This window comes from Pteronotus mesoamericanus, unplaced genomic scaffold (assembly GCF_021234165.1).
Source record: "Pteronotus mesoamericanus isolate MK-2021 breed Mesoamerican mustached bat unplaced genomic scaffold, CSHL_Meso_final contig_25, whole genome shotgun sequence".
Classification (NCBI taxonomy): Eukaryota; Metazoa; Chordata; class Mammalia; order Chiroptera; family Mormoopidae; genus Pteronotus; species Pteronotus mesoamericanus.
In genome coordinates, this window is record NW_026555105.1 from 37173238 (window position 1) to 37188315 (window position 15078).

The window sequence follows — 15078 nt, forward strand, 5'->3', positions numbered from 1 at the left end:
CTTATTTTTGCACATTAAGAGTAAACCCAATTTATTGTAGAAATAAGAGACGTAAAAACAAACAAAAGAAAAAATCTTTTCCAGTACAACAGAGTAAGGAAATTGACAAATCCTCTCCCCAAAAGAGCAATTAAAAAGTTGGTAAAACTGTCAAAAACAACTATTTCAGACTCAGAACATCACCAAAGTCAGACAAACTGAAAAGTACTGAACTTTTAATAAGAATGCTACATGTCTGCATGGTTCTTGCATGAGGCAACTGCCATCCTCTTCTAGCTTTATCAGCATGGTAGATCCTGATATCAATGGTCAGAAATTGGAAGGAAGACAGACATGAAAGATTTAATGCAAGTAAAAAAACAAAACAAAACAAAATGACACCACTAGGAGAAAAAGTAAAAATCTAGAATTATTACAATATTTTTACCTACAATTATTACCTACAATGTCCAAAAGTTTTTACAAATCTATGAGACATTAAAAAAAAAACCAAGGAAATGTGACCCAAATTACAAGGCAAAAAACAGTCAATACAAATTTTTTCTCAGTAATCCCAGATATTGAGTTTAGCAATGAAAGTCTTCAAAAAAGATATAAAAATGATCAAAGAACTAAAGGAAACCATATTTTAAAAACTGAAGAAAGTATAATAACAATGGTCTGAAAAATAGGTCTGAAATCTCAAAAAGAAATTATTTTAAAAGAATGTATTCAAATCAGTGGGAGCTGTTCATATTCTATTTGTTGCATTATCTTTTTCCAGGTGCTTTAAACATATCATAGAAGTAAATTAAATTAACTTCTACAATGTGTCACTTTAATATCTGACCCAACTTGAAGTCATAACTTAATTTTAAAACTCTGGACTTTGAATTTAATGTATTAGCCACTTTTTCTTACTGACTCTTTTTTTTAGTGACTACATTTTCATTTTTAATTTATGTATTTATTTTTTTAGTTGTGAATTTATTTTCATTCTAATGTTCATCATTTTGATCTTTTTTTCTTAGGGAATTCCCTGTAGCATTTCACATAATAATGGCTGGTGATGATGAACTCCTTTAGTTTTACTTTGTCTGGGAAGCACTTTATCTGCCCTTCCATTCTAAATGATAGCTTTGCTAGATAGAGTAATTAGGTTGTAAGTCCTTGCATTTTATCACTTTGAATACTTTTTGCCAGTCCCTTCTAGCCTGCAAAGTTTCTTTTGAGAAACCAGCTGATAGTATTATGGGAACTCCATTGTAGTTAACTCTCTGCTTTTCTCTTGTTTTTAAGATTCTCTCTTTATCTTTAACCTTTGGCATTTTATTATAATGTCTCTTGGTGTGGTCCTCTTTGGTCCAACTTGTTTGGGACTCTCTGTGCTTCCTAGACTTGTATGTCTACTTCCTTCACCAAATTAGAGAAATTTTCTTTCATTATTTTTTCAATAAATTTTCAATTTCTTGTTCTTCCTCTTCTCCTTCTGGCACCCTTCTGGATGTTGGTACATTTGAAGATGTCCCAGAGGTTTCTAAACCTATCCTCATTTCTTTGAATTCTTTTTTCTTCCTGCTGTTCTTTTTTTTTAATTAATTAATTTTTTTCAAATACATTTGTCTCCACCTTCCCCCCACCACTTTCCCTTGCCCCCTCCCCCCTCTACCTCCCTCAATCCTTCCCCACTTTGGCTTTGTCCATGAGTCCTTGCTATATGTTCCTTGACTTGACCCTTCCCTTCCTTTTCCCCGCCCACCCCTCCCTCCTTCCCTTTTGTTTCTGTTGGTTTCTTATTTCTTTCAGTGTTGCTGGTCTTATTTTCCTTGCATCTTTGTTTTGTTGGTTAGATTCCACTTATAGGTGAGATCATATGGTATTTGTCTTTTGCCCCCTGGCTTATTTTGCTTAGCATAATGCTCTCTAGTTCCGTCCATGCTGTTGCGAAGTGTAGTAGTTCTTTTTTCTTTCTGCTGCGTAGTATTCCATTGTGTAAATGTACCTTGCTGTTCTGATTGAATGCTTTTTACTTCTTTTCCAAATCGTTGATTTGATTCTAGGCTTCATCCCCTCCATTGCTGGTTCCCTGTAGATTTTTCTTTATTTCACTTAATGCAACCTTCATTTCTGCCTGGGTTTTTTTTTATGCTGTTGAAGTTCCTTGAGCATTGCGATAACCAGTGTTTTGAAGTGTGCATCTGATAGGCTGCTTATCTCCATTTCATTTAGTTCTTTTTCAGGAGTTTTGTTTTTTACTTTCATTTGGGCCATATTTCTTTGCCTCCTCATTGTGGCAGCCCCCCTGCTTTTAACACACAGAAATTTTGTTTCTGTGTGTTAGGCAGAGCTGCTTTGGCTCTCTGTCTTTTTAGTGTGGCCTATTGCAGAAAAGAGCATCTGTTAAGTTGTGTGGGGCAGAGCATTATATAATTGCCAGGGTGGGGGAACTCTTGGCACTCCTCTGTTGCTTTCTGTTGGGGAGGGCTCAGAGAGGTGACAATGGTGCTGTCTGGCCTCTGGAGTTTTGCTTGGGAGGAAGCTGTCATCCTGTTGCCAGTCACTTCACTTTCTCCCCATATGCCACTAGTACCCTTCCAGTTGGTGCCCTGGACCTGCAACCCAGTGCGGGGGGGGGGGGTCTACATGAGTCCTAAGACCGTTTTGGGCCCTTTAGTAGGAATCTCTTGGGAATCTTGCAGTTTCTTCTGCTGCCCCAGACCCCACTGGTTTTCACAGCCTGAAGTTATGTGGACTTACCTTCATGGTGCTGAAACCCTGGTCTGGGTGGCTGGATCTGCGGATGGGATCGCTTGCTCCTGAGGTATCTGTCCAAATTTTTATCCACCACACATGGATGTGTGACTGCCCATTCCCATCTCTGTGCCTCTCCATGCCCCTCTGCATCTCCATGCCTCTCTGCACCTCTTCACCTCTCTACACCTCTCTGCATCCCTGCCCCTCTTACTTGTCTGGAGGAATGTGGCTTCTTTAAACCCTTGGTTGTCAGACTTCCACACAGCTCAAATTTATAACAATTCTGGGTGATATTTATTTTGTAGTATAGTTGTATTTTTTGCTATAGTTATGCGAGGAGGTGAGGCATGTTTACCTACACCTCCATTATAGTGACTACCTTTTTAAATGGTCATTTATGGTCATTTCACAGATAATTTTATTAAAAAAACACTGAAGTATCAAGTACATAAAAGATGAATACATTTTTGTGAGCGTATTGATTTTTAGTAAGCCAACTATGTTTTCTAACCAAGTACAAACTTACTGATAGAATAATATCAATTATTATCTATACTTGGCTAAACTTTTTAAAAATAATTTTGTTTATGCTATTATAGTTGTCCCAATTTATTTTCCTTTGCAGCCCTCCACCCAGCCCGGCCCCATGTCCTCAGGCAATCTACATGTTGTCCATGTACGTGGGTCATGCATATATGTTCTTTGGCTACTATATTCCCTATGCTGTACTTTACAACCCCGTGACTATTCTGTAACAACAGATTTGTACTTCTAATCCCTTCATCTTTTTTGCCCACCTACCCAACCACCTTCCATCTAGTAACTGTCAAAACATTCTCTGTACTTATGATTCTGTTTCTCTTCTGCTTGTTTATTTTGTTTTTAGATTTAATTATTGATAGATATGGATTCATTGCCATTTTATTGTTCATATTTTTATATTCTTCTTAAGGAAGACTTCTTGAAATTTTGTATAATACCAGTTTGGTGGTGATGACTTCCTTTACCTCTTTCTAGTCTGGGAAGCTATCCTTATCTGTCCTTCAATTTCAAATGATAGCTTTGCTGGGAAGAGTAATCTTGGTTGTAGGTTCTTGGTTTTCATAACTTTAAATATTTTTTGTGAATCCCTTCTAGTCTGAAAGGCTTCTTTTGAGAAATAAGCTGACACTCTTATGGGAGTTCTATTGTAAGTAACTAACTGCTTTTCTCTTGCTACTTTTAAGATTTTTCTCTTTGTCTTTAACCTTTGGCATTTTAATTATGATGTGTCTTGGTGTGGGCTTCTTTAAGTTCATTTTGTTGGGATTCTCTGTACTTCTTGGACTTGTATGTCTATTTCCTTTATCCAATTGGGAAAATTTTCTGTCATTATTTTTTCAGTCTTTTTTAAAACTATATTTTACTGATTATGTTTTTACAGTTGTCCCAATTTTCCCCCTGATCCCTTCTCCACCCCCAGCGCCCCGCTCTCTCAGGCAATCCCCACACATTGTTCATATCCATGGGTCATGCTTTGGTTCTCTGGCTACTCCATTTCCTATACTGTATTTTACACCCCCATGGCTTTTCTGTAACTATGTCATTGTACTACTTAATCCCTTCACCTCTTCACTCACTCTGCCTTATACCCCCCTCATATGGCAACCATCCAAACATTCTCTGTATCCACGATTCTGTCTCTGTTCTTCATGTTGGCTTAGGTGTTGTTGTTGTTGTTTTTAGATTCAGTTTTTGATAGATATATATTTATTGCCATTTTATTGTTCATATTTTGATCTTCTTTTTCTTAAATAAGTCCCTTTAACATTTCATATAATAATGGTTTGGTGATGATGAACTCCTTTAGTTCTTTTATTGTCTGGTAAACTCTTAATCAGTCCTTCAATTCTAAATATTTTTGCTGTGTAGAGCAATCTTAGCTGTAGGTCCCTGCTTTTCATGATTTTGAATATTTCTTTCCATTCCCTTCTAGCTTGCAAAGAAATCAGCTGATAGTCTTATGGGAATTCCTCTGTAGGTAACTAACTTATTTTCTCTTGCTGCTTTTAAGGTTCTCTCTTTATTTTAAAGATTTTTTAAAATATTTTTAAAGAGTGGGGATGGAAGGGAGAAAGAGAGGGAGAAAAACATCAATGTGTGTTTGTCTCCTGTGCCTCCCCACACTGGGGACCTGGCCCACAACCCAGGCATGTGCCCTGACTGGGAATCAAACCCACGACCCTTTGCTTTGCAGTCTGGTGCTCAATCCAATAAGCCACACCAGCCAGGGCAAGATTCTCTCTTATCTTTAACGTTTGGCACTTTAATTATGATGTGTCTTGGAGTGTGCCTCTTTGCATCCATCTTGTTTGTGCTTCCTGGACTTTCATATCTATTTCCTTCTCCAAATTAGGGAAGTTTTCTTTCATTATTTTTTCAAATAGATTTCCAATTACTTGTTCTTTCTCTTCTCCTTCTGGCACCCCTATGATATGAATGTTGGGCCCCTTGAAGTTGTCCCAAACATTGCTTACCCTGTCCAAATTTTTTAGTATTATGTTTTTTCCTTGTTGTTTTTATTGGGTTTTTTGCTTCCTTATGCTCCAAATCATTGATTTGAGTCTCAGTTTCATCCACTCTACTCTTGTTTCCCTATAAATTTTTCTTTAATTAGTTTAACCTTCATTTCTGTCTGGATCTTTTTTATGCTGTTGAGGCCCTCACTAAGTTCCTTGAGCATCCTTTTAACCAGTGTCTTGAATTCTGCATCTAATAGATTGCTTATTTCCATTTTGTTTAGTTCCTTTTCTGGAGTTTTGATCTATTCTTTCATTTGGGCCATGTTTCTTTTTCTCCTCAGTTTGGCAGCCTCCTTGTATTTGTTTTTATGTATTACATAGAGCTACTTCAACTCCCTGTCTTGGTAGCATGACCTAATGTAGTAGGTGTTCTGTGGGGTCCAGTGGCACAGTCTCCCCTATTACCCAAATGGAGTTCTCAGGGTGACCCCTCCATGTTCTCTGAGTACACCCTGCTCTTGTAGGTGAGCCTTGATTGCTGTTGGCAGGTCAACGGGAGGAATTTATCCAGGCTAGTTCCCCATAAGGACTAGCTGTGATCACTGGCCACCAACCTCTGCCCTTTGTGGAGGACCAGTTATGTGGAGGTAAGGTGGTGGCAATCTGACATGGTGTAGCTGTTCATTGGGTGTACAGCCTCTGGGGATTCCTGGGTGGTGCAGGCCAAGGTCAGTCTCGACCTGTGTTTTGCCCAGGGCCACCCTGCCTATGCTATAAAGCAATCTGAGATGGCTGCTACTTGTGCTGGGCTTGGAGATGCCCAATCAAAGCCACACTGTGAATCTATGCTGGTTGCTGCTAGTGCTGGGCCTGAGGTCACTTAGCAAGAGACACAGAAGGTGGGGGCTCTCTGAAGCTGTCTGTTGCTTGTTTGAGAGGCATTTAGGAAGTTGTGAAGCAATACCAGCCATTCATATGTAAAAGCAGGCTGGGTGGGCTCATGATAGGGTAAATTGAGTCTCAGGGGATCTCCAGGGTGGGGTAAACAGTGTTAGGCAGGTTTATAGAGTCTCATATATGGCAATAGCCTGCCGGCTCAGTCAGGGGAAGGTTCAGAAAAGGGGCAATGTCCTCTGCTCTCCTTTCTGTCTGGGAGTAAACTGTCCCTCAGCTCTTGCTTTGATGCAAGATACCTCAGTTTCTCCCTGTATGCCACTGGTAACTTTCAAGCTATTACCCTGGTGTTGGAGCTCAGAAGGACTGAGTCTGAGTAAGTCCTGTGTGGGTTCTTTAAGAGGAACTGCTTGGGACTCCAGAAGTTTCTCCCACTGACTCAATCCCTGCTCGTTTCTGCAGCAAGAAGTTTTGGAGACTTACCTTCCTGGCACTGAAACCCTGGGTGGGGGAGGCTTGGTGTGGGACTGGGACTCTTTGCTTCTGGTATATCCCTCCCGAATTTGTATCCACCACATGTTGATGAGGGACCAGCCTGTTCCGTGTTGCCCTTCCTACCAGTATGAATGAATGTGGTTTCTTTAATTCTGTAGTTGTAAGATTTCCATTCAACTTGATTTCTGATGGTTCTGAGTGATGGCTATTTTATATTTTAGTTGTAATTTTGATGTGGTTGTGTGAGCAGGCAAGCCATGTTTACCTATGCTGACATCTTGACCGGAGTGTCATTATTTTTTCAAATAGGTTTTCAATTTCTTGCTCTCTATATTCTCCTTCCAACACCCCAATGATGCAAAGGTTGGTATGCCTGAAGTTGTCCCAGTGGCTCTTTATACCACCCTCATTTTTTTTTATTGTTTTTCTTCTTTCTGTTCTGACTGGGTATTTGTTGCTTCCTTATATTCCGAATTGCAGATTCATCCTCTACTTCATCTAATCTACTGTTGATTCCCTGTAAATTGTTCTTTATTTCAATTAGTGTATTCTTCCTTTCTGACTGTTTCTTTTTTTATGCTGTTGAAGTCCTTACTAAGTTCAATGAGCATACTTATAATCAGTGTTTTGCACTCTTTATCTAGTAAAGTCTTGTCTCCATTTCGTTTACTTCTTTTCCTGGAAGTTTTGTTTGGTTCTTTCACTTGGGCCATGTTTCTTTGTGTCCTTATTTTGGCAGCCTGCCTGTGTTTGTTTCTATGTATTAGGTAGAGCTGCTATGTCTCTCAGGCTTGGTAGAATGGCCTAATGCAGTAGGTGTCCTTGTAGGGCCCAGTGGCACAGCCTTCCCTATCACTCTAGGTGGGTCCTCAGGTGTGCCCACCTTGTGAGCTGTGTACACCTTTATCTTATTGTTGAGCCTTGATTGCTGTTCACATGTCCAAATTCAGCCGCCGACTGTGTTCTGTCTGGGGCCACCAGGTATAATCTTCAAAGGGATCTGAAGAGGGCTGCTACCTGTGCTGGGCTTAGGGATGCCCAGGTGAGGCCAAGCTGGGAATCAAAACTGGCTGCTACTAGTGCCAGGTCTGGGGCCACTTAGCGAGAGGTAAATGGCTTGCTGAGGCCTGATGCTGCTTGTTTGATAGAATTTATGAAAATCTGAAGCATGAGGCAAGACAAGCCATTCATATGGAAAAGTTACTGGATACAGCTTAGGTGGGCCTGAAGGTTGGGTATGACTGGGCCTCACAGAATTTCCAGGGTAGGGAGAACTGTGTGAGCCAGACTGATGAAGTCACAGATATGGTACTAGCCTGCCTGTTCTGTGAGGAGAGGGGTCTTCAAAGGAACAGTGGCCTCTGCCAGCACTTCTTTCTTGGAAAAAGCTGCTCCCCTGCCCTTGCCCTGATGGTGGACAATTTAATTCCTCCCTGTATGTCACTGCTACCTTTCAATCTGATGCTCTAACCCTGGAGCTCAGAGGGAGTGAATCTAAATAAGTCCATGCATGGGTCCTTTAAGAGGAACTTCATGGGACTTTAGGGGTTTTTTCCTCAGCATCAATCCGCACTGGTTTTTGCAGCTGGAAGTTATAGGGACTTCTCTTCCTGACACTGGAACCCTAGGCTTGGGGGACTGGTGTAAGGCTGGGGCTCCTTGCTCCTGAGATTTGCCTTCTTATTTTTATCCACCAAACGTGTGCATGGGAGTAGCTCGTTACATGCCTCTGCCCTCCATCTAGACTTGATGTGACTTCTTTTTTAGTTTCATATTTGTAGGCCTTTCTTTCATGTTGATTTCTGGCATTTCTGAATGATGGTTATTCTATAGTAGTTGTAATTTTGATGTGGTTGTGTGAGGAGGTGTGCCATGTTTACCTATGCCACCATCTTGACCAGAAGTCTCAGGGATCCCTTGGCTTAAATTTTATGATTTAGATATTCTGATCTATTTATAGTATATATATACGGTTTCTTTGGACAGAATGATGGGGTTTTTTTTTTTTACTACATAGACTTGTAATTAATACATCTCATTTATTTCTAAAATATAATTCCTTATTGTACTCAGGTTATGAACAGAAATATCACACAAGTAGAAAATTCATATTTATCCATTCATGCAACATTGAAACAGTAAGATTTCAGTCTCATTCTGAGCCTATGCTTCTACAAGGCCACGCACAAAGGAACAGGCATTGCAAATGGTTTTTACATTTGGGTAGTAAAAGATTAATCTGCCAGTAATATTTCAACAATCATTTATGTTTGTGGTTTGTGTATGCCAGCTACGGTGCTACTGTTGCAAATAAATATCAGATAAACCAATGAAAGAAGCTTTTAATGACTGGGCCGCTTACCTGAGCTCCTTCTGGGGGTGGGAGACGACAACCAAATATTGGTGGGACGGGAGATCCACATTCTTGACAGAAGCGAGCAAAGGGATCAGATGGGCGGGGGGCAAGACACTGGGCACACCTACAACAGAAGAGGTTACTGATTGGTTGTGTTCTGATGGATTCACATTAAGATGTCAGGTGAAAATCTGAAAGTGTTCAAGAATTTTTTTAAATAAATACAAAAAGTAGAACACTCAAAGGCTATAGAACAAGTTCTCTAGTCCTTTTATCACAAAGTTGCCTCATACCTGAACCACTGGTATCCTTTATTGGTAGGCCATCTCACTTCATGACTGGAGCTGAAGTTATCAGCAGCCTTGACCCTACTTCTTAGTGGGGGTATGACTTGTCTGAGCACATTGGATTTGGTTTTGGATTTATGAGGATAAGCCTAGGGAATTCCAGTAATGTCTATGTTGCACTTTTTAGACTTCCTACATGAGTATTGAGCCCTGTCTGTGTGGCACTCTGGAGGGTCACTGTCAGTCAAGCTTTGCTTTGGAAGCATCCTCAATGTGCTAAAGACCCAATAAAAATAGGAGACATTCAAGATGGCGGAGGAGTGAGTGGAAGTCACACTGACCTCCTCCCAGGACCAACTGGAATTACAACTAAATGTGGAGAAATCACCTGGAACAAACAACTGAACAATAGCAAGAGAGGAGCCTTGTGGCCTTGGAGACAGAGGATTCAGCTTTAACGCAATCTAACTGGTAAGGAGTACGGTATAGATCTGAGTAGGCAGACAAGCGGGGTGCCCACGGGCAACAGCAACAGAAGGATATCGAAATGGCCAGTTGGATCCCCCTGAGAAGAGCAGGATCTAAACCCAAAGAGGGGATCTCTAGCTCACAGCGCCAGGGCCCAAAAAGTACACAGAAAACAGCCAGCTACAAAAAGTGGCAGGATTGCTCTCTGCCAGAGACAGGCGGCTGGAGACGCAAAGAACTGTTTAAAGGGCCAACACATAAATATTTATTTGTAGCCATTTACCCTGGTGTCTGGCAAGGGTGGGGGCAGAGCGAGCTAGAGATGCCTGAGGAGAGACTGGGGAAGGAGGCTTTGGGGAGACAACGGAGAGAGTAGGTGGGATCTCGGTGCTGACTCATCCCCCATGGGGCAGCAGCCATCTTGCTCAGGTGGAGACCACAACCCCTAAGCGGCACCAGCATCAAAGGACCCAGTAGCCCCACCCCCAGGTGGGATTCCACCCTGCCCTATGCTGTCTAAACTGCCTGCTGAGTGCAGAGTGGCAGCCACATATAGTAGATCCCTGGCTAAAGGGGGCGCAGAGAGGTCTAGCAACACTTGAGGAGAGACTGGGGACAGAGGCTTTGGGGAGAGTATGGAAAGAGTAGCCAGCAGGAAACCAGTGCGGACTCCTCCCCCATATGCAGCAGCATGAGAGGACCCAAAAACCCCGCCCCCAGGAGGACTCTGCCCTGCCCTGAACTAAACAGCCTACTGAGTGCAGAGTGACTAGATTAACAGCTGAAGGACACAGCCACAAACAGTGGATTACTGAAAATCTCGAACAGACTACCTAAGGTCAGGCAGGGACAACATCTGACATCATCACAGGCAGATCCAGAAAGGAAAAACAGCGGTTTCCAACCATAGAAGTTCACACCACAAAGTCAGGAAATGAAGACAGATCAAATTAAGAAGCAGAAGCAAAAGAGAAGAGTCTCTCTCAAATAATGGGAAGACAAAGAACTACACCCCAGTCAAAGAGAAAGGAGCATTCCCCAGAAAGAGAACTAAATGAAATAGACGCAAGTAAACTATCAGATACTGAGTTCCAAACAACAGTTCTAAAGAAGCTCAATGAGCTCCGTGAACTCAGAGAGAATTACCAAAAACTACAGGGAAACTATGAGGAACTTACTGCAAACTATATCAGCATGAAAAAAAAGGACATAGAACTATCAATAAGAGACAAGAGGAAATGAAGAATACAATTTCTGAATTGAAGAACACAGTAGAAAGAATCCAAAGCAGGCTAGATGAAGCTGAGGACCGAATCAGCGAGCTGGAGCACAAGGTAGAAAAAAATCTCTCAGAAAGAGCAAGAAAATGAAAAAAGACTCAAAGAGAATGAAGAGGCATTCAGGGAAATGCAGGACAACCTGAAACATAATAATATCCAGATAATAGGGATACCAGGAGGAGAAGAGGAGGAGGAAGGGCTGGAGAACCTATTTGAAAAAGTAATGGTGGAAAACTTCCCTAATCGGAGGAGAGAAGAAGTCACACAAGTCCAGGAACACAGAGGGTCCCACTCAAGAGGAACCCAATGAGGCCCACTCCAAGACACATCATCATTAAAATGGCAAATATCAAAGACAAACAGAGAATCCTAAAGCAAGCAAAGGGGAAAGAGGTAGTAACATATAAGGAAGCCCCAATATGGCTAGCAGTAGACTTCTCAACAGAAACCTTGCAAGACAGAGGGGAATGGCAAGAAATATTCCAAGTACTGAAAAACAAAGGCCTGCAACCAATTCTGCTCTACCCAGCAAGGCCCTCAAATAAAATGGAAAGTGAAATAAAGAGCTTCTAAGACAAAAGAATGCCATGAGACTACACCTCCACCAAACCAGCACTGCAAAATATGCTAAAGGGAGTGTTTTAAGATGCAGAAAAAGTTTCTATAAATACCCAGTTCCTTTCAGAGTTGCCAATACTTGATCTTACCAATATTTTTCATACTCATTAATGTGATCGTGACAATGATGTTATTTTAACTGTTCCTTTACTATTTGTTGAAACTAAACCTGTTTTAGTATATTTCTTCCTTATTTCTATTATTTTTTAAAAGAGCTTTAAATGACTTTTTGGTAGTATTTATCCATTTTTTGATTAAAGGTTTGTAGACCTTTTTTCCCCAAAACAAAAAACAAAATCCCTATTAACCATGTTTTAGAGGTGTTGCAAATACTCTTCTATTCTATTCCTTGTCCTTTAACTTTTTTTTGTATGTATATTATTATATAGTTTAAATTTACTTTATAACTTCTAGGTTTGAATATTTTACTTCAGGTCATGAAAAATATTAGTTCTATTTTCTTCTAAAACTCCTTAGATTCTAAATATTGATTTTTAACTTACCTGAATATTGCTTGTATAATATGTGAAATTGGGCTCTATATTTGTTTTATTTCAAGTAATAGTGGTCCATGCATCTTCTTTGTTGAATAAGCCTTATTTTCCCCATTGATTTGAAATATCAACTTAATCTTATGTTATATCATTAGGTATATACGTTTGTCTCTAGAATGCTCATTATATTTCATTAATCTACTTGATTATTTCTGTGCTGATGTCATGTTGGTTTAATTGCTGAGATTTTATAATGGTTTTAAATTGTTTTAATATTTTATAATTAACTTTGACATCTAAAAATATAAATAAAATCAATCTGCATTTAAGAAAGAAAGAGAGAGAAAGATGGAACTCCTACCTTTTGTGACAACATGGATGGAAGTAGAGAATATTAAGTTAAGTGAAATAAGGCAGCTGATTAAAGACAAATACCATATGATCTCACCTATAAGTGGACTCAATTCAACAAAATAAACTAACTAACAAAATAAACCACAGGCACGAAGACATGGAGCAGACTGAAAGTGACCAGTAGAGAGGGGGAAAGAGGACAATGGTGGAAAGAAGGGGAATGGACTAGACAAAAAACATGTATGACTGACCCATGGACATGGACAACAGAGTGGGAATTGACTGTGGGAGTGGGGGGTGGTGGTGGGATGGGTGGAGGAGGGTAAAGGGGTAAAAACTGAGACAACTGTAATAGAATAAACATGATTTATAAATTTTTAAAAAAGAAAAAAATAAACACCATAGCTAAATCAAACTCAATGGTGGAAGACTGAAAGCTTTCCTCTACAATCAATAACAATGCAAGGATAACCACATTCCCTGTTTCTATTCAACATAGTAGTGAAATTTCTAACCAGAGGATTTAGGCAGGACAAAATAAGTAAAAGGCACCCAACTGGAAAGAAAGAAGAAAATTATCTCTGTTCACACATGATATGATCTTATATGTAGAAAATCCTAGAGAATACACACAAAAGTAAATTATTAGAGATACTAAGTAAATTTAGAAAAGTGGTAGGATAAAATAATCAACACACAAAATTCTGTTGTAGTTTTAAGAATAATTTGAATAGGAAATCAAGGAAACAATTTCATTTATTATAGCATAAGAAACATAAAATAAACTATTTAGGAATCAATTTAACCAAGGAGGTAAAAGAGTTGTACAATGAAAATTATAAAACTTTCAGAAAGAAATTAAAGAAGACATAAATAAAAGGAAAGACATCCTGTATTCGTGAATCAGAAGACTTAATGTTAAGATGAAAATACTACCCAAAGCAATCTACAGGTTTACTGTAATCCCTATCAAACTTTCAATGACCTTTATTTTTTCAGAAAGAAAAACTCATCCCAAATTCATATGGAATCTCAAGGAACTCAGAATAGTCAAAACAGTCTTATTAAAAAAACAACAAAGTTGGATGACTAACACTTCCTGATTTCAAAATTTGCTACAAAGCTAATTAATAAAAGCAGTATTGTTCTAACATAAGGACAGACATATGGACCAATGGAATAGAATAAAGAGCCCAGAAATAAACCTTTGTATATATGGTCAAATTATTTTTGGCAAGAATATGAACACCATTCAATGGGGAAAGGGCAGTCTTTCTAACAATGGTGCTAAAAAAACTGGATATTCACAATTAAAAGAGTGAAATTGACTCCTTACCTTACACCATATACAAAAACTAACCAAAAGATGGATGTAAGAGGTAAATCTATAAATTGCTTAGAAGAACACATAAAGGACAAGCTTCATGACACTGGATTTGGCAATAATTTCCTGGATATCCTACCTACAGCATTGGCAATAAAAGAAAAAATTGATAAACTGGATGTGATCAAAATTTAAAACTTTCATGCATCAAAGGACACTATCAAGGGTGTGAAAAGACAACTTACAAATGGGAGAAAATATTTCTAAATCATATTAATGTTAATACGTGATAAGGAATTAGTGTCCAGAATACATAAAGAACTATAACTTAACAGAAAACAAACAACATTAAAATAAAAAACAGGCCAAATTTTTGAATAAACATTTCTCCAAAGAAGATACACAAATATCCAAGAAGCACATGAAAAGATGCTCAATATAACTTGCCATTAGGGAAATATAAATCAAAACCACAATGAGATACCACTTTAAATTCATTAGGATGGCTACTATCAGAAAAACGAAAAGTAAGTGTTGGTGAGGATGTGAAAAAATTGAAACCCTTGTGCATTTCTGATGGAAAACATAAAAAGATGCAGCTGCTGTAGAAAACAGTTCAGCAGTTCCTCAAAATGTTAAACATAGAACTATGATATAAACCTGAAATTCCACTCTTAGTAAATACCCAGATGAACTGAAAGCAAGGACTCAAAACAGATACTTGTACACTGAAGTTCATAAAAATATTATTCAAAATAGTCAAAAGATGGAAAGAACTCAGTTATCCATTACAGGATGAATGGATAAACAAAATGTGGTATATACATAAAATGGAATATTACATATCTTTAACACAGTTGAAACTCTGACACATGCCAGAACATAGATAAACCTTGAAGACATTATGCTAAGTAAAACAATTCACATACAGATTAACAAATGTCTGATTCTTCTCACATGAGGTAACTAGAATAGAAAAAGTCATAGAAACAGAAAGTAGAATAGAGGTTACCAGAGGTTTCAGAGAGGGAGTAACGACAAGTTCTTGTTTAATGGAAACTGGGTTCTGGAAAGGAATCAAGATGGCAGAGGAGTGGAAGTCACAATGTGAGTGGAAGTCACATTGACCTTCCTCCAGGACCAGCTTGGAATTACAACTAAATTGTGGAGAAATCACGGAACAAACAACTGAACAATAGCGAGAGGAGCCTTATAACCTCAGGCAGACAGAAGAATCAGCTTTAGCACAACCTAACTGGTAAGGAGTGCGGTAG

General features: G+C 39.1%; 1 protein-coding gene across 5 annotated transcripts in view; it reads right to left on the reverse strand.

The window, feature by feature from the left end:
- Positions 1-15078, reverse strand: part of DZANK1 (double zinc ribbon and ankyrin repeat domains 1) — a 101451-nt gene that overhangs the window by 51042 nt on the left and 35331 nt on the right. For all 5 annotated transcript variants that reach the window (XM_054573520.1, XM_054573519.1, XM_054573518.1 and 2 more), the window contains exon 7: positions 8986-9103. In XM_054573520.1, coding sequence (XP_054429495.1) covers positions 8986-9103 — 118 coding nt within the window. The remainder of the gene's footprint in view (positions 1-8985; positions 9104-15078) is intronic.